General features: G+C 38.6%; 2 protein-coding genes across 3 annotated transcripts in view; both read left to right on the top strand.

Annotated features, from left to right (window-relative positions):
* On the top strand, positions 1-15,596 carry rasl10a (RAS-like, family 10, member A). 2 transcript variants are annotated; one of them, XM_039659910.2, is made up of 4 exons: positions 3-769; positions 887-1,166; positions 13,000-13,124; positions 14,847-15,596. In XM_039659910.2, the coding sequence occupies exons 2-4, from the start codon at positions 951-953 to the stop codon at positions 15,115-15,117; spliced, it is 612 nt and encodes a 203-aa protein (XP_039515844.1). In that variant the 5' UTR covers positions 3-769; positions 887-950; the 3' UTR covers positions 15,118-15,596. The 2 variants fall into 2 exon arrangements, with proteins under 2 accessions (XP_039515843.1, XP_039515844.1); XM_039659909.2 differs by having other exon boundaries at positions 1-1,166.
* A 2,805-nt stretch (positions 15,597-18,401) lies between these two features.
* osbp2b (oxysterol binding protein 2b) overlaps positions 18,402-19,566 on the top strand; it is a 55,500-nt gene continuing 54,335 nt past the window's right edge. Inside the window, exon 1 of the mRNA XM_039659419.2 lies at positions 18,402-19,049. Within this exon, the coding sequence (XP_039515353.1) occupies positions 18,745-19,049 (305 nt within the window). The 5' untranslated portion in view covers positions 18,402-18,744. The remainder of the gene's footprint in view (positions 19,050-19,566) is intronic.

Below are 19,566 nucleotides of genomic sequence, written 5' to 3' on the forward strand. Positions count from 1 at the left end.
ACTCTTCATCGTGGCTTAAGGTGCGGTTTTGATATTGTGCTGAATACCAGTACTTTTTATTGTTTACTAAACATATTGGGATTAACACTACATTTTCACCTTGTATTCCTCCAACAATGCAAGTAAATTCGGGATATGACACGCGAGGCACCTTTTAGAGCGGGTTATAGCCAGAAAACATTAGCGCACGCCTAATAAAACAGCCATGAATGCGCGCGCGTCAAACTGAACCACATGAGTGCGCGCGGAGGATCGGGGCTTATAACAGCCTACAACACATGAGGGTGAATGCTTCGGTGTAGCTTCAACGAGAGGTCTGTGCGGATAAAGTCCACCTGCTACAATCTTACGGAGCTTAACGATGGACCTATTTGCGCAGACTGCATTTGGCTTGCGGTGAGGTTTACGATAAAGCGAGCACTCATGCGCTCGCGCAGCACCCACTGCTGAAATGATGTGGGAAGGAATGAGAGGTTACGAGGAGAAAGGGTCAATGGTAACCTCGAGATCGAAGAGTACACACGATCAAGAGAGCAGTCAGATCGATAGTGTTGGATACTGTTGACGTTTTCGAGCTCCAGAGCTGTGTGTGGGAATACTGGGAATACAGTGGAGCACTGAGGGACTGTTCCCCAATGGAATGCAGAGAAGGCAGCGCAACTGCCGCAGTGACTGAAGTTGGTTTGTTGATCCATTCAATAACGGATATGCTGCCAACAGGCTATTTCAGCAAAAGAGATAACGAAATGTACCAGAAGACAGAGGATCTGTGAGCAACTCTTATTTATTTCAACATCCACGAAGTGTGTTCTCGTGCTGTATGCAATGCATACATAAAAAGACGCACGCTCACAATTCATATGACTTGTTTTGATTTGTTGAGCAGTTTTCCAGGTGTCTTGATCAATAGTCGTCGTCTGCAGTCCTGATCTGGTCCTGATCCGCGCGGGATGGTCGAGACGCTGAGCATCGCCGTCATCGGAGCGCCTGGAGTCGGGAAAACTTCTATCATCCGTCAATTTATTTACAATGACTTCTCTGAGACTTACAATCCAACCCATGCGAGATACGTGTACAGACCCTCGGCCATTCTTAACGGTGTTATGTACGACCTGAAGATTTTGGATGTCCCGCCAATTTCCTCCTTTCCTTCAAGCCCTAGTCAGGTAACTTAACCAAAGTGCTGGATGCGTAAACACAGGCATTAAGTGATTAATTATAGTATGAACATTAATTAAACAACATAAAATGTAGAATAAACACATGAACTAATGTATTCAACAGATTAAACATAATATGTTTCTTTGTAGCAGCTAGGCGACATAATTTGTCTTGTTGAATAGGCTGCCTAGATTTTAAACGTAAATGATGAGGTCATTCAACCTTTTCATTCCACATTTTACGTTTAGGCCTACATGTAGTCTCGTTTAAATATTGAAATATTTCCCACCTATATGCTAAGTTTATTAAAACGTTTAGCAATTTTGGGCATAGCATACGCTAGTCATGTGGCTGTACATGGAAAATTGAGATGCCACAAATTAGCCTAGTCATTTGATCACTGGATTCAACATCATCACATATCAAATCAACTCCTGACGAACACTTTGTCATGTCATTATTGTAATTTTTATTATTTTAAAATTATTATTTTCAATTTGAATTTTTTATGATTTAGCCTATTTAGGCCCAATTATTATCTTTTCAGTAAACTCAAGAACCCCTATTTGGTAAATCCTGGCGTAATTTAATCCACTTCATGTTGTTGATAATAAAGAATAGTATAGCTTATATTTTCTTTCTCTTTGTATTGCAAATGGTGCAACGTGACAAATGAGTTAGGTCAAAATTATCTAAAAGTAGGCTAATCAAAAAGTACGGTAGTCAGATTATATTACCTAAAATGTGTAATGTAATGGGTTATGTTGCTAACACTGTTACTTTTTTCTTTACTTTTTTTACTGCATGCGTACAATCCATATCACATGATGAATCTGTAGAAATGTGGTTAAAGGGTCACTCCAACTCTGGAAAGATGAATGTGTTTAAAATGTGTAATTTATGTAGAAGAAATGTGAAATTAGTTTTGAATTTGGAGCTTTCTTGGCTGAGAAAAGACAGAAAATGTATTTTTGGCTTATGTGGATGAAAGACAACAACTCCCAGAATGCACTTGAGTCTCCGTGATGAGTCTGCCGAAAATGTGTTTCGAGATAGCCCAAAATGTCCAGGATTCGGCTTTTGTGTTCTACAATCGTCATTCATCATGTTTACTGTGGTGAGCAGGACGAGTGAGGGCCGTGTGGAGAACGACGTGAGGCCGATGGCATGAGTACCGATGAGCGACAGCTTTGAGACGTAATTTACTGGTCTCTGGTCTCGTATCTCTCACGGAGGAGCGGGAATTTTCTTAGCAATGTTAAAACGCACATCAACCGATCAACTGTTTAGCGTTCATGTAAACACTACATTGAAATTACGATTTTTGTCATTTTGTCATTGTAGGATGAAGTGAAAAGGGTAAATAGCATATTTCTCTCAGTCTTGCATGACCATTCAATAGGCTTGGGCGCTGAGTTGCATTGTGGGACGTGGCAGCCATGTTGGCAGCTTCGCAAATGTAAACATACCAGCAAGTCGAACGAGGAGAAGTAGCTGAGTTGGGAGAAAGAAAATGAAAAAAATGTTAAAATCCCTAAACGGATGCGGAATTTACCGGGATACGTTTAATAGGGAAACCAGGGACCGGTATGTGGATAAAACGGCACTTTTAACGGGTTGGGTTAATTTGAAATTTCCAACAAACAATGGGAGCACAGTACGTTACGCTAACTTAATCCGGACAAAGGTAAACTGCGCTCCACCTAGCTGCTAGTTAAGTATTAGTTATACTGCTGCTAACAACCATTCACACATGTAACATACTTTTAACTATGTGTTTCAAAAGTGTAGTTAGTAACGTTAGCTGTTTTAAGCAGTTAGTAAGCTAAACGATGCTTAAAGCAAGAGGGTAGCAACAGGACAACAGAGGCTGACAGGTCCGATTAAAGGGCTAATGTTAATGTTATGAGAATATTAAAATGCGGGATATTTTACAGGAAAATACTAAAACGGGAAGACAGCGGGAAAAGAGATCAAGTACATGAGAAACCCTGAAAAAAATGTGAGGGTTGACAGCTAACGTTACTAACTATCTGTCCGGATTACTGTGTTCCCACTGTTTGCCGACTCTTTGTTGGAAATTTTATATGTCAGATCCAACCCTTTAAAAGTGCCGGTTTAGTCCATATACCAGTCACTGGCTTCCATATTTAACATATCCCGGTAAATTCCACAACCTTTTAGGGATTTTAACATCTTTTTTTCTTTTCTTTATCCCAACTCAGCTGCTTGTCCTCGTTCGACTTGCTGTATGTTTACATGCGCGAAGCTGCCAACATGGCCGCCACACCAGTAATGACGTCACGACACCCAAGCCCATAGTATACTGGTTAACAATACATAGTTAACTGGGTTTCTAACAATGGAAAGCTTAAAGTCCCTGTGAAATCAAAATTGAACCTATTTACTTTGTTAGCACATATTGCTAGTCTTGTGGTGAACAATTAATCCGTGCAAGTGAATATATATTAAAAAAATGTTTTACCTTAGTAATCTTTAATCAAAATCTGAAAAGTTACTTCCGGTCTGGAACGGTTTCTTTTTCTGATGACGTAGGCTTCACAGTTTGGGTGGGGAAACGCTTAACCACTCCCCTCAAACCGTTAGTTTGCTATGAGCGAGAGATGGAGAGGAGGAGCGCTAGAGTAAAACCCTGCCCTCTGTTCAATATTCCGTTTCACTTGGAAATACGTCACTGCACTGGAGAAAAATCGTTTGCAACTTCCGGTTCACGGGGACTTTAATGAAAATGGGTGGATGAGTGGCCCTTTAAGTTTTAGGGAACAGTGGAAGAGTTTTATTAATGAATTGTAAAATTTCCTCTCAAAAATATGCCATTTTTTTAGTGATGGAAATATGTCTCATGTTATAAAGGTTCAGGAGCCTGTTTTTAATGGTAAATTGATTCTTAATCCACCTGTTTGACCTTGCACCCTTAAACTGTCACTGGCATGCAATTATTTATAATTCACTCTTTCCAATCCTTGAAAAAAAGTTTTGTTTTTTGTTCTTTTTAATCATATCGAAGTGAATCTTTTACAGATCTATAAATAGACAGAGATTCCAGGGGAATGTTATTGTATTGCTTCAGGAGAAAGGGGGTTTCCTCAGGAAAAAAAATATATCTCATTTTGGAGTAGTTGCTATGGAGACATGACTTGAACTGAGCATCTGTAAGCTTATTTTCTGTATCCTCCCTCTGGCAAATATTTCTCTCCCTCTCCCTGTCCTCCCCCATCTCTCCCTCTCATCTTTCTCTCTCTGTCACATATAACAGTCTTGGCATTTAAAGCACCCATACAATTATGCTTGTTAGAAGATCCTCAAATTGGCAATGTTTTGAAATAATCCACACTGGCAAAATAATCTATTTTGTTAATTAAGCATCAGGACTAGTCATTTTACCAATGCATCTTTAGGTGAGGTTCTTGCGTCACTTGAATTTTCTGTTGAAACCACCAACATATTCTGTCAGTCACCTGTAGCATGAAATACTTGCAGTGCTTTGCCCAATCCTTCACTTTTGCCACTGGTTCTAACCTCAACTGATTGCAATTTTCATTTTTCGGGCTTGATTAGCTGTTTGATGTGTGCATGATTGGAGTTGACAACAAACCACAGGAAGGTAGATCTTTAGAAGAACACATCCTCTAAGAAGTTAATCAATTTGTGCTATCATAATTTACATCAGTTTTAAATGTATTCATTTTGAAGATGTTTTGATTTATCCAGAACAATTTACAAATCAAAATAATTCAAGCATGCAATTAATCCAAGTAGTGCTACAAATAGCTAAATACCAGAGTATTGCAATGCTAGATTCTTCAAATCCTTACAAATCCAGACGAATCATTGCCGCTCAATTCTTAATACTATCAGAAACTCTACATGCAAGACCGTCTCTTCAGAGCAAAATCCAGAATACTGCCCTTTTCAAGGAATATGATCTAGTTCAATTTTGACCGTTTTAGGATTTAAATTGTGGTTATTCAATATCGAAATATCGATTTTTTTGAGAAATGCTAATGGTCTTGTGCACTTCAATTATGTATGCTAAGCTATGCTAAAAGTGGTATCGCCAGAACCGAAGATCGGTTGAATGGATTCAATAACGGTAAAACTCAACAGTTTAACCCTGGGGGAGTTGTAAAATGAGCCTATTTCCAAAAAAAAGTGGAGTATCCCTTTAAGCTAATTTTACTTCAAGACCAAATGCACGGATCTGACACACATCCGATTTTTTCCCAACGGTTTACACTTCCCAGAGTTTTTATTTGATCCCAGTTAAGACTGTGCTTACGAGAAAGCTTTTAGTCGTCCGTTTAAGCTTTAAAAGCTGTTTTTGTAAGCTTTATATTCACTGAACATGCAGACACACTTTAGGCAGAGGTCTAGTGTTTCCCTAGACCTCTCTCCCTTTAGGTTTGTCAGCATCTGAAAGATTCTGTGAGGTTAACAGAATGCAAAATGCAACTTGTCAGGGTTTTTTTTTTCACCTTATTTTTCTTGGAAGTACTTTAGAGTAAATGCCCTGGATCGTGACCACTTCACAAAACAAAAAGACCCACTCCAGACAGAGACCACCAAGGTCACCCCGGCAACAAGTGATTCTGTTGATTGTTGCTTGGTTCTTCATTGCATTGACGACAGTGAAAATACAATGAAAAATGAATATAATTATAGACTGGAGATATTATTATATACAAGGGATGGATCCGTATAGGTGGTGCCAGGGAATCAGAATCAGTGTAAGTGGTTTTGATGTCATGTCAGCAAAATGTAATTTAAAAAATCATGAACATGTTTGGGGAGTTGGGCATTGCTTTCAGTTCTCACAGCATGTTAAGACACTGCAATCTCGCCGACCCCTCCCCCAAAATGGCCATTGTCCAATCACAGATCAAAGCTACTGTTACTATGTGAGCAGGTCCGTCAAACATTGACTCATTTAGATATTTCAGACTATGTATGTTTAGTTATGGTAACAACGGCTATTATCAAAGTCATTTTCAAGGAAAGTCTATTCCCCTCGGCGGCCTTATTTGCAATGCCTCCGGGCAGCTATTTCAGTCATCCAAGACCAAGTCCTATATCTATTTGAATGGGGGAATCCTGAAATCTTGCTTGCTAAACTCACAATTAAGTAACATATTTCGAATCAGCAAGAAAATCTAACTTGAACTGTACCCTAAATGTTGTTTCTTATGCTCAAGTAGCAATAAAAAAGCTTGTTTTTCAGGCTGGACCAGCCAATGCGCATATAAACGCGAGTCTCAGGTTTCTATGGGAACCGGAGCGTCAGCTATCAGTGATTGGCTTTTTTATTCAGAAGGTGGGATGTATTCCACCATGTTGCATTTTGCAGTTTCTCCTATTCATAAATAAAAGGAGTGAGCCATCTTTCTATATCTATAGTCTTTGCTATTACTTAATGGTTTGTCAGAATACTCTATTCTGATTGGCTGTTAGGTGTAATGCACAGGTAGTTTCCAGTCAGTTTAAGCACGTTCAATATTAAAGAGCTGCTTTCATTGAAAGGCGCACACATTAATTTATATATTAATTTTTTTTTCCTCCAACTATGACAGACCTTTTTAGTTATGGTTAAGTTACCATAATACCAATTCTCAATTCTGATTGGCTGGAAGGTGTGCATTCAAACTGTGTAATGCACAGATTGTTCCAGTTTAATGACAGTTCTATAAAGCACTCCTTTTATTGAAACACACACACACACACATCAATCGCATAGAGAGATGGGAGATTGTGCTGTGCACGCAAAGAAACAGAAACATCTGCTTTATGTCGGGTGGTTCTTTGCCTCCACATTGTGCATAAAAATCATCTTATGCACACCAAGCTGTGGATTGTCCTCGGCATGTTCAATACTAAAATACTCTAAAAAATGCTAGACCCTCACATCTCCCTATACTCCATGTACTCTAAATCTCTGTGCATAGTAGTTTCACCCAGAACTGCTGAGATTTATTGTATGGACAACTGTGAATAATAATTTTTGACTGCTTGGCAAATTTGGTAAGTGAATGTCACAGTTTGTTCACATGATGCCATGGCAGATGGATCAGATCAAAAGCCAGCATGATTCAGGATTTCCTATTAATCCTCTAGTTCTCTGTGAGCTCAGTGACACATTCCCCCATATCTGCAGCACTTGCTTGATCATGTAATGGTCCTCAGAATGTGATAGAATAAATTTTTCCCAGATTTTGGTTGCTCTTTTAGCCAGTGGAGTTTAGGAATATTAACTTTGGATTTTGTGTTCCCTGATCCGTTCTCTGACACGACTGATTCTCAATGGCTGTAAGGTCTCGTTTCATTTAGATCTGGGTTGTCACTTAGTGGCTTTGAAATTGACACTGCCAACTCTCATTTTGGGAATACTCTTTATTGACATTGACTTTTCATTCCTTTCTCTTCCTTTTATTCTATTGGTTCTCGCTTTTCCTCTCAACTACAGTGTCTATTTCAATCCTTTGATAAGGGTGATTTGTGATTTGAAAGATAATTTTGTTTCTTAAACAATGAGCTAGAGTGAGATTTCTCAAGCTTTTGCCATTTTAAATTCATGACTTTAAAACAAGCGCAATTCAGCACTGGGTTGTCTCAAGTACAGATGTTCTCATTATTTTCGTCACGCCTGAAAAGTGTAATCGCTAATTTAGGATGCGTAGTCATACATCACAGTGTCAGTGAGTAGTAAAAAAAAGAAGCCATTACAATATATCTAGCTGTACACCTCAGCATAAAATAATTCAGTAATTATACCATCAATTATCAGGGACTGAGTCACAAATAAAGATGATGCGTAATGATGTGGCATGTAATGATTTAACTGAGGTGAACATTTATTTGTCTAAGTGCTTTTCTGGATTAATTTTACTTCAACATTTGGCACCACTGTATATAATCTGACTGCTTAATATATAAATGAATGCTGTGCTGCAAGTATTTGTTTGGCCTTCAGTCAAGGATAAACAGGTGGCTTTGAAAGAAAGATTCAACATTAGGTGAGAAAAATCAATGCTTATGCTGTTGGAAAAAAATGAATTTTGGTCTACTCCTTTATTTAAACTTTATTAAGGTAGGGTAGGCAATTTTGGAGAGGCTAGCAATAGCAAGCTAGCTTTGAAAGCATAAGTTCCCACCCTCCCTTCAGAGTGTCTACAAAGCCACATCTCCTCCAAAACACAGCCAGAGCAGATTCTGACGCCATTAAATTACCTCATGTCGCAAAGCACATAACATAACGCAGATTAATTTCGGCATTGATAATGTTGATATAGCACATCACAGGTTTCCATATTTTTATTATGGAAGTTACGACATAGTGTGAAAGAACATAAGCTTGTTGGTTTGGTTCAGAAGGGAACTGTAAAATACTGCTGCTGTTTGTTTGTGGCGCTCAGTGAATCTCTGTCTACAACTCTGTGTAGCCTTAAGGAAGGTGCTGATGATGCGTGATGTCTGTTCGAGCAGGTGCGGAGGTATGCAAATACATTGGTTGATAGGCAGGTGTATTATATATGCATCATTTCATTCGGACCAAATGCAATGATTGGACAAACATTTTTTGGTTCTGAGACTTCCACAGAAGATATATGTACATTTTTTGCATTTTTATATTACTTTATTTATATTATAAAATTATATTAAAAAAATATATAACTATATCAAATGTTAAAATAATATCAAAAATAAAACATTATGAACTACATTTTTTAATTCTTTCTTGCTCCTATTTTAGCCTAACAATAGTATCTCTCCGAGCTGTCCATTCAGGAGAACATCAAACACGCACACGGATCAGATCACATGTTTTCGTGAACTCACTTGGCAGCTTTCAGCAGCACAGTTACCCATTCAGCATTTTCCAGTGGACGTCTTCCAAAGTCCCAGAGATCTTTTTTCTTAAAGCGGATACCTTCCTTGCCCAGATGAGAATGCTGAATCATGATGAAAGTGAATTTGAATGTGTCCTCTCTCTAACTCACACTCACAGGGAAGAACGGCAATGTGGCTTGAAAAAGGAGAGAGAGACAGACAAGCTTCTATTTTTAGCTTTCACAGGGATGGCAGCGCATCTGAAACATCTAACAGGCACACTGAGGGAGCGTTTATGTCAGAACAGTGCTCCACGGAAAAGACCGGAAGCTTTAAGGCTCATGCTTAATTGACAGGAATTGGTCTTGCACTCCATAGTTAATGCCCAAAACCAGTGTAGATAATTGCTTCAATCTACCAATGATCACTGAGCTCGAACTCCATTAAATCTCTTAGAATATTGAGTTTGTGCTTAATAAGGTCTGAGAACTGTCATATTTCAGTGGAGACGGAGGGTAAGGGATTTTGATATGCTTTTTGATTTGAAATTTTGATTTGAAATGGGGGAGGGGGCTTATTCAGCATCTGACAAGGACTAAAGCTAAAGAAACACAATTTCTCTCCCCTCCTATACTTTTAGTTTTATAGAAGATCAATCAGAAACTGGAGAGTGTGATAAGAATCCAGAAAGGGATTCGATTTACTGTTTTTTTTTTGTGAACAAAAAGTCTCTACAATGCAAGTCAGTGAGGTTCAAATGCTGTTTGTTTTGTGACCCATCATTGCTGACACCTTAAGTCATACAGTTTTGGATTAACATGATTGAGGGCGAATGATAATAAAGGTGAATTTTCATTTTCAATTGAAATATCCCGTCTCACTTGTCGTTTTATGCTATAATGATTTTATCTGCACGTTTAGTTGCTGTTATTATTACACTAATGTGATTTTGAATCTGAATCTGAAAGCATCAGAGGGGTCATCTCTGAGTGTAAATATTAGCAGTGTTCTCCTTTTCTAACATCGGGAAAGGATGAAGGTAATTATTCCCCTGTCAAGACGAATGCGCAAACACTGTCTTTGCTACAGTTGACATCGATTTCCTTTACTGGCAGGATCAGCTTGTGACGAATGGGTTCAATTTGAATTCCTCCTCTCACTCGATTTTTCTTATGCTCAACCCCAACACACACACTCCCACAAATGCAGATCACAATCAATATGGCAATTAAAGGATCTACTGGAATTTCACCAATTTCTAGCTCTATCCAGTACAATCACTGATTCTTTAGAGTTTAGTTCATATATGTTGTGTGAATGGTCTTGTGACTTTTTTTTAAAAAATTTTATTTGTAGCAGTTTTTTATACAACACAAAACTCAAAAAATGTTTACAGAAAGATTGTTATACATAAAATAAAATAAAACTAAACAAACAGCCCCCACCCACCCCCACACCAATAGTCTTGTGACTTTTGACAGCATGAAATCTGGTCCTTTTTTAAGCTTAAGTTACGATCACAGTGTTTTGCATTGACGTGTATTTAAAGTCAGCATGAAATGGAAATTGTGATCATATTTTCTTCCCTATTGTGATTATATATTCAAATGAAACAAAAAGTATAGTGAGACTTGATTTAGTCCATTGATTGGATTGTCATGTGATTGATATATTAATGGAGGTGAGAGGGTTTTGACAACATTAGAAATGAGATGATGTTGTGAGGGGGAGGGGAAAAACATTTTTTAAATAATGATGAATAAATTATTTATAATAAACAATGCAATATTCCATTAAAAATAAGAAGAATTAGAGTAATAAAAAAATATCCAGTTTTTGGGGACTTTAATAGCATGTGACTCTCATACAATCCAGGTCTAACAGTAGTTGAGGCGCTACTGTACATACAAATAATCAAAGTCAAACACAAAATGTTGAACATTTACTGTATTGTTGTACAATATTCACTAAAAATGCACGCCAATGCAGATCATGTTAAAATCCTTCAAATATCATAGAATACAATATTGAATGTACATCTGATGGTGTAAATGAATAGTGGAATTGATATTTAGTTTCATTTCATAAGAGCTCCCTATAAAAGAGGGGAAGGAGGGAGAATGGAGCTGAGCTCAGTGTGTCACTGTTGAAGAAATTCGCTCGCTGCCTCTTTCAGCTGTCCCTCATTCGGTGATATGTAATTACTCTGGGTAAATCATTACTATTCATTGGCTGCAACCTTACCAGTTCTCCCCCAGTCTATTGAGCTAATGAGAATGGCCACTATAACACACCAGCATACAAACGACAACACGCACACCCCTGAGTGCATGTGGTGCTCTCAATACCTTGGTCAGAGTATAGATAGCTGCCATTAGGAAACAAAGAAAACTGTTGTACAAAGAAATGTGATTCGACATAAATTTGTGCTATTTTCTTTACCTGTTCAGGCCTCTTTCATGATTAGCAGCAGAGAACTAGTGCTGCATTAATTAAAGGTTTGTTCAAAACCTAAATCGAACTTTTCACATTATGAAATCAATGTTTTTTTTCTCCAAAACACGTTGGAAACAATTATTTGCCCCCTTTTATTATATGCATTTTGCAACCTCCTTTTTCCAATATAACATCTCTGAGTCTTCTTGCCTGATGAGTTTGGAGAACACCTGACAAAAGATCAGAGTCCATTCCTCCATACAGAATCTCTCCACATCCTTCAGATTCCCAGATCCATGTTGGTGCTTCTTCTCTTCAGTTCACCCCACTCGTTTTCAATAGGGTTCCACTCTGGAGACTGGGATGGCCATTGCAGATGCTTGTTTTTGTGCTCAGTTACACATTTTTGCGTTGATTTTGATGTTGTTTTTTGGATCACTGTTCTGTTGGAAGATCTAAACTTGGCCTGTTATTAGATTTCTACCATAGGCTGTCAGGTTTTGATTTAGTATCTGTTGGTATTTGATCGAATCCATGATGCCATGTATGGTATCTGAACAAGATGTCCAAGAAAATTAGGCCCACAGCATTAAAGATACAGCAGAATATTTAATTTTACACAGGGGTTACTTTTATATCCCCCCAAACCCATAATAAGTGTTTGCTGCCAAAAAGCTCTTTTCTTTTCATCAGAGATCAGGTAAAACCCACAGATACTTGTTCATTGGTTCTCAGTGACTCCTCATATTAATGGCTTGATAGTGATCATCGCCCTCAGCGGTGAACCATTGAACTATTGAAGTGTTTCGAAACGTTCCGAAACAGTTATGACGTAATGAATCCCCATTTACTGAAATCATGTGACTCTGGCACTTTCATACATGTGCCATTGATTCGGAACAAAAGATTTGTAAAGGTTTCGGAGCTTCATGAAGCAGTGTTTTGAAATTGCCATCACTAGTTTTGCTGTTCCCCTACACTGTAAAAAAGTATTGTTGGTTTAACTTAAAAAATTAAGTAACCTGGTTGCCTTAATTTTAAGTTGATTGAACTGGAAAAAGTAAGTTAAAACAATAAAGGAGATTGATTCAATCATCAGAAACTTAAAATAATAAGTTATCTGAACTAAATAAATTATTTAAAAAATCTGATAAATCTTGAAATAATTTTTTTACAGTGATACAAACAGTCTCTGTTTGCCTGTTCCTTGCCTGTCATTGTTTGGACTGTTTACCCTGTGCTTCCCTGGACTATGATTGTGGGTCATCTTTTCTATAAAGTACTACTGGATCTACTTGAGATCTGTGTATCTCAGAGTGGTACATTATGTGACACAACTTTGCTAGGCTGTACAGTTACAGTTTCTTGACCTTAAATGTTTTACTTCTATGTAACCTAACTGCAACCAAAATGCAGCATTGTGCAATGTGGTAAAAAAAAAAAAGTTTTATATTTGATTGGAGGTTATTTCTACAATGGCCTCCTAACAAGAAATTATCCACCAGTCAATCAGTCATCTGTTCGATTAAGTGTTTTTGTTTGTCTGTTTATTTCCATCAGGAGTGGTTAGACGCGCGGTGTAGAGGAGTCCGCAGCGCTAACGCCTACATTCTGGTCTATGACATCTGCTGCGTGGAGAGCTTTGAGTATGTCAAGATGATCCGACAGCAAATTGTGGATAACAGGTATGACAGAGCTCATTCGGAAGCTGAAATTACCCACCTCAAAGAATAATAGAGAATGATTATCATGTAGATCCAATAAAAAGACATTCCTTCAGTTATTGTTAGAGTGGGACCAACTGTGGTCGTTTAAACCATTTTTTACTCAGCTTAGTAGCCCATCAGCACAGATTAATGTGAATGTATCAGCTGCAGTGACAAACCACTGATTGTTTTTGATGTTTTTAATAACAGTTGGCCCTTGTTTCCCCTGCTGATGCTGAGATAATGAGGTGACATTTGAGAATATGGTTGAGTGACAGTTACAGAGCATAGACACTGTCACCATTCACTATAGCTGATAAGAATATAATAGATGCCAGTGAGAAAATCTTTTTACATATGCAGATCTTGTGCCCATAAATTGTGTGGAGCATCATGTATTTGCATATAGGCATTATGTGAACTGAATGAATGACAAAATGCAGCCATCTCAACTTTCCCTCGCCCAAAATATCATACCTCTGTTTTACAAATGCCTCACATTCTCACTGCGTTTGCTTTGAAAACATTTCTTAATGCAAAAACAAGGTATTTGGACAATTTTAAATCATTTTAATGGTCATTTCATTCAGGTATTGATTCTCATATGATCCTGAGGCCCATTGGTGTGCCATTCATCCACAACCATCACCTCATGTTGCAGCATGATAATGCACGGCCCCATGTTGCAAGGATCTGTACACAATTCCTGGAAGCTGAAAACATCCCAGTTCTTTCATGGCCACCATACTCAATGGACATTTCACCCATTGAGCATATTTGGGGTGCTCTGGATCAGCGTATATGACAGCAGGTCCTGCTAATATCCAGAATCTTCCAATTTAGACAGATCTGTGATGTGAACAATATTTGAGAGAAATAGGCCTTTTGTGTACAAAGAAAAAGTCTTAGATCTTTGAGTTCAGCTCTTAAAAATTTGGCAAAAATAATTTTGTTCATTTGTATATAACATAAATCCTCAGCATTTGACAGAACTGAAATGAGCAGAATCGGAATAATAACAGTAATAGTATTTGTTTTAATATTAAAATGAATGAGATGGAATGGCCCTAGGTCCTCAATTAAACTTAATGTGTTAAATTAAACCTATTTAAATATTTATGATACGCAATCTGTGTACACTCAGTGCCGTAATTTGTTATTATATAAAGATATTCAAAGCCTAAATTAATTGGCCAGACATTTATTTAACACCTTCATTTATTCATATATAATTTTGTCTAAGCAAATGAGAAAGTACAACCTCTCAATTTCATTTGAACTCCTTGTGCACGATTGAATTGACAATTAAATGTATAACACTTTTTTTTTTGTTTCAATTAAACAAAATGCACAACGCTTGCCTTTGAAGCCCCCGAACATGAAATGCTTTCATTCTCCATTATGTGTGAGTGTGACCTTCAAGCAGTCAAGCGAGAAAGGACACACATCATGCATTCTCCAGCACACATTATGAGCTCTGTGCCTTTTTTTGAAGAGAGTGACAAGGAGCTGAGAGGCTTGTAATGTGTGTGCGTGTGCCCGTGCATGTTTGCTGAAGATAAACATTAACAAATATTATGTTCAACATAAATATCATGGAAGAAATGGATGAATACTCATGTGTTACTAGATAATTCCCTCTTAAACCTTTTTTTCTATTGCTCTTCCCACCTCTTGTCTCTTCTTTTGTCTTTCCGTAAGAGTGGGCAGCAGTAGTGAGGTGCCCATCCTGGTGGTTGGCAGTAAGCGGGACCTTCAGCGGCAGCGGTTCACCCAGCGCAGGGCCGTGTCTGTTCTGGTGAAGAAGACCTGGAAGTGCGGTTATGTCGAGTGCTCTGCCAAGTATAATTGGCATGTGCTTCTGCTCTTTAAAGAACTCCTGGGAATAGCCGTGGCGCGAGGACTACGCCCAAACCACACCTCTATCCGTCTCCAGGGGGCATTGCAGAGGAACCGCTGTAATGTCATGTGACAGATATGTAGCCTTTTTTGAATTTATGCTTATTTAGGACCAGTTTGTGTTTTCAGATTGTCCTTGTTTTCTGATTTAAACTGGTCCTAAGTCAGTATACTTACAGTCATCTTTGCTGAACCACAAGGATGGAGCTTTGGTGACAAACTGTCAATCGAAATGGCTGGAATACTACCACCTAGGGGCCTCTGTAACTGATGCATTCATCTGATGGATTACCTTAGATACTACTGATTTCACTTTTCTCCAGCGTACAAACAGAAAAATGGAAGCAGAGAAGGGGTTTTTCATCTTACCAAAGTCTGTCAGGATGAGAGTGAGATATTGCATTGGTCTCAAACAGAGACCAGAGATTCAGATGCTGTGTATTCCAGATTGACAGTTTTTAACTGTTGCTTGTAAACAGCTTTTATGAAGGGATTGAACATACTTAGGTTTCGGGAATAATGATGAGTGAAAGTTTGAGAACCCTTTGGAATTATCTAGTGCCAATTAAAAACAGCAACAAATGAGATAATATACCTTTTTTAATGATCTTCTTTAAAAGTTCTTATGTATTGTGGTCATCTTTAGATTAACATTCAGAAGCAATGACTTCAACCAAAAAATTCAGTGCCATACTTACTCCTCATTGGCTCATATCTCTTTTGCAAAACTGCTTCAGGACATTAATATTGAAAGAGCTGCGCACTTCAGATCCTGCCACTACATTTCACTTCATGAACCTGACTAACCAGATGCTGCACCTCACCGACAAACATCTCACTGTTTTCCCATTCCCTATAGGAATTCACTGATCCACCTTACAAAGACCTGGCAAAAGTGTGTATAATATTCGTACAGTGTGGTTGGGGGTGACATTTCTTTGTTCGAACAGCTTTCTTTTTAATGGCAAAATGGTTTTAATTCATTCTGATGAGCTGTCCTTCCATGCACACCACCCCAGTTCAGTGTTTGGTCCCATGATATATGTTCACAATTTACCTGAGTGTGGATTTGTGAAGGCCGTAGTCAATAACTTAACACTTTTTATCCTTATGTGAACATCAAAACGCTTTCTCTGAAGGCCAATGATTAGGTATGCCAAAACTTATTCTATGATTTACTCACATATGTCCTGTCAAATCTAGTAACATTCTACCTCCTAAATATAGGTCATTGAAGAAATGAGGCACAAAATAAAGTCTTCCTCTGTCAGGATAGCGAGGTGTTGTGTGGAGATTTCAGCAAGCATGTACACTGGCACTCGAAAAGCTGTGAGAAGTGATGATACAGCTAACAGATCCTCTGGGGCTTCCCTAAACCTGAAGATTTCTGCTGAACCAAGATGCAGAGGAGGCTTATGTCGTTTACTGCAGTCGACTGCAGTCTGTATGGCACAATCCACATCCTCTCTGGAGTATTTCTGAATGCAGAATACATTAAAGTTAAAGTGGTTCGTTCAGTGTCTGCAATGAGATTCAGGGTAGAGAACATATAGACGTTTGGCCTGAGCTTCAAATGTCCTAGTGTTCTCTTGACATGTACTGATAGTTGGCACAAATGATTTGTTGGCTGTGTTGAAGTGTTGCTTTGGTGCACGGGTGGTGGGGGTTTATTTTATTATACTAAAATTGATGGTCCCTGAATGCTTTCCTATTTTCATTTTTCTAAGACATATTACCAGGCAGAGAAAAATCCCTCGTTCCTCGAAAATGCAACCCTGGCAGCCATCTATGCACTTGTACACATCTTACATGACTGTCAGCAGATGGAAACATGAATAAGTTAGTAACTTTGGTCATCCTTCAGACTTTTTTATTATAAAGAATTTGTTTTCTGTTGAATGGAGCTGCATGCTTTAATTGGCAAAACCTAAATCATTCAGGGGTAAATTGCACTGACGTACACTGCATGTACATGAGAGTGCAAGCAGATCTTTGTAACAGAATTGTGCATCGTTTTTGTCTTTTTTGTATAATGTTAGTGTAAAGCTTAGTATGTAGTTTAAGTGTATGTGATGGAGATGGAGTCAGGTTTGTGTTCTAAAACAGCAGAGATGGACTCATACATTTGCATGCCACACAGTGTAATGGTTGTGGACTAGGGACTGGACGACATGATGTAGCAGATGTCATGTTTTTGTGGAACGTGTCCTGTGCTCGTAATGTTAATGGCTTTAGACTGAACTTTCAGACATGCTGAATATGGATTCTTTTGGTAGGACTGTCTGTTTTTGGGTTTTTTCATGTCAATTTGTTTTAGATTTTAAAGGGCTACCTGCTTTTTCTAATATGGAAAGAAATGTTGTCTTTTTAGTAGTTGTAATGTTTCATCAAAGAAAGTTTAATAAACCCTTTCAAACGACGTGTGAGCTATTCTCCTCTTATGTTGAATATTTTATACACTTGTGTCTGATATCCCAAACTAAGTGCTTGTACCACATTTGAAGCTCTGTGGCGACATCACCTGGTGAGATCCCAAAACATCATATCATATGATTGTAGTCTGCCGGACCTATTCTAAAAAAATAAAAAATAAAAACATAATACAAAAATATCTGTCTGATAAGTTTCTATATGTACCTTATTCAGTTCTAAACCCGTTCAAAAAATAAATAAATAAAATAATAATAATAATAATACACAGAACAATACACAGAAAACGATGCTAGTAGGCTACTAATAAATATTTTCTATTAATAAAAAAATATAAAATAACAATTACCAAATTAGTTTGAACAGTTTACACTTAAGACCCACGCTGGTAAATATGTGAATGACAATAAATATTTATTTGCTTACAGAGAATTAAAGGCAGACACTGTCCTACATTTCCATGATATAAAATTATTATTTTGTTGGTCATATTAAAATATTTAATATGACAAACACTTTAAATAAGGTGTCCACGTTACACGTGCTACATGCTGAAATAAATAAAGTAGAATATTCCCGTTCCTCAAATCTGATTGGATAAGCTAAACAGCGTTTGTATCTCTCCGCTTGTGGTTGACACACAGTAGCTACTTCAGCAGTGCGGAGTGAATGAATGCGAAGCTTGCTTGCAGTTAGGGGTTATTATGTCAATTGTGTTTTTCTCTTGCTAATGAAAGTTGAGCGTGACCGTCCCGTATTGAAAGATAGCATATGAAATATGATTTGTCCAATATTTTTGTCTAGTGTGTATTGAACGGCTATTAGAAATCCTGGAGTGGAGTTGAAGCGATTGATAACAGAAAGCTTTGAGAGGAGTCACCCCGCTCCACTTTGGTTCCAGTCCGTTTGGCTTCTTGTAGAAGAACTATTTTCCCTTGCGAGAACTGGAAAGATTTAAGTTAATTTAACCGCGGAGCTATTTTTATTATTAAGCACTTGCTTTGCGACACATGAACAGTGTCGAGTAAAATGCGACCTATTGTACGAGGAATAAACTCAGGAGGAGAATAAACTATGTATGTAGTGCGCTGGTGATTTCAGAGCGCGCGCTCCTCTCGCGCCGCCAGTGGTTGTCGCTCCTGCTCTCACGCTCGCTCGCTGCTCTTCATCTCTCTATCATCGGGGAGAGTGTGGTGTTTCTCTCTCTCTCCCTGCCCCAGACCCTCCTCCTCCGGCAGCCCGTCCATCTCAGCGCATAGGCGAAGAGTTTATGGGGAGAGTGGCCGCTCCCTACAGCGGCCCCGGCAGGATAGTGTCCTTTCTCACAGCAGTTCCTTCTTGCTTATCCTGCAAACAGCAGCAGCAGCGGCGACATCATCATCACTCTGCGGCAGTGCACCGGGGCAGGAGGAGGATGAGCGAGCAGGGCAAGAGTGGCTCGTCCACGCCAGCGAGCGGGACACCAGCCCCGGGCTCCGACACGTACAAAGGCTGGCTCTTTAAATGGACTAACTACATTAAAGGTTACCAGCGAAGATGGTTCGTGCTCAGCAATGGACTGCTGTCCTATTACAGGTAAGTTAATGATAGGCGTTCATGTCCACGCATGGTCTTGTTTATCATGCACCTGTGTTGGTGTCATTATTACAAGAATGCATATTTGCACATACTGTAAAAGGGGCAATATTTATTTTCGTCCTGACCACCGTAGGGATCTGTCATGTCAAATACACATGCGAACAATCAGCGCACTTCATGAGCGCGTCTCTAGTGTGGAAAGATGCTGCTAGTCCATCCCTCAAAACTCTCAACTCATTTTGCCAACATGTGTTTCTTTTAAACCAGTTCCTCGAATGTCGTTATGAACGGATAAATACTGTCTTATAAATGACAACAGTGCGCTGTTTTTATTAGCGCGTCAGCTAGCGCTCATGCTAACGTCAACGGATATTCTCATTCAGCGATCCTGTTATTATGAGAGTCGTTGCACTTTAATATTTGACAACCGACTTCTCCGTGTGTATGTGGGCGTGTCTTACAAATTCCGGTCTAATCATATTTCTGGCTTGTTTTTATGGAGAAACCGGCAACC

Source organism: Pimephales promelas, chromosome 4 (assembly GCF_988280905.1).
Source record: "Pimephales promelas chromosome 4, fPimPro1.hap1.1, whole genome shotgun sequence".
NCBI classification, from domain to species: domain Eukaryota; kingdom Metazoa; phylum Chordata; class Actinopteri; order Cypriniformes; family Leuciscidae; genus Pimephales; species Pimephales promelas.

Excerpts from the sequence above, each read along its gene's own strand:
- rasl10a (XM_039659909.2), top strand. The coding sequence starts at position 951 with ATGGTCGAGACGCTGAGCATCGCCGTCATCGGAGCGCCTGGAGTCGGG. Across the intron at positions 1,167-12,999 it reads TTCCTTCAAGCCCTAGTCAG|GAGTGGTTAGACGCGCGGTG; the intron begins GTAACTTAACCA and ends TATTTCCATCAG. Across the intron at positions 13,125-14,846 it reads CAGCAAATTGTGGATAACAG|AGTGGGCAGCAGTAGTGAGG; the intron begins GTATGACAGAGC and ends TCTTTCCGTAAG.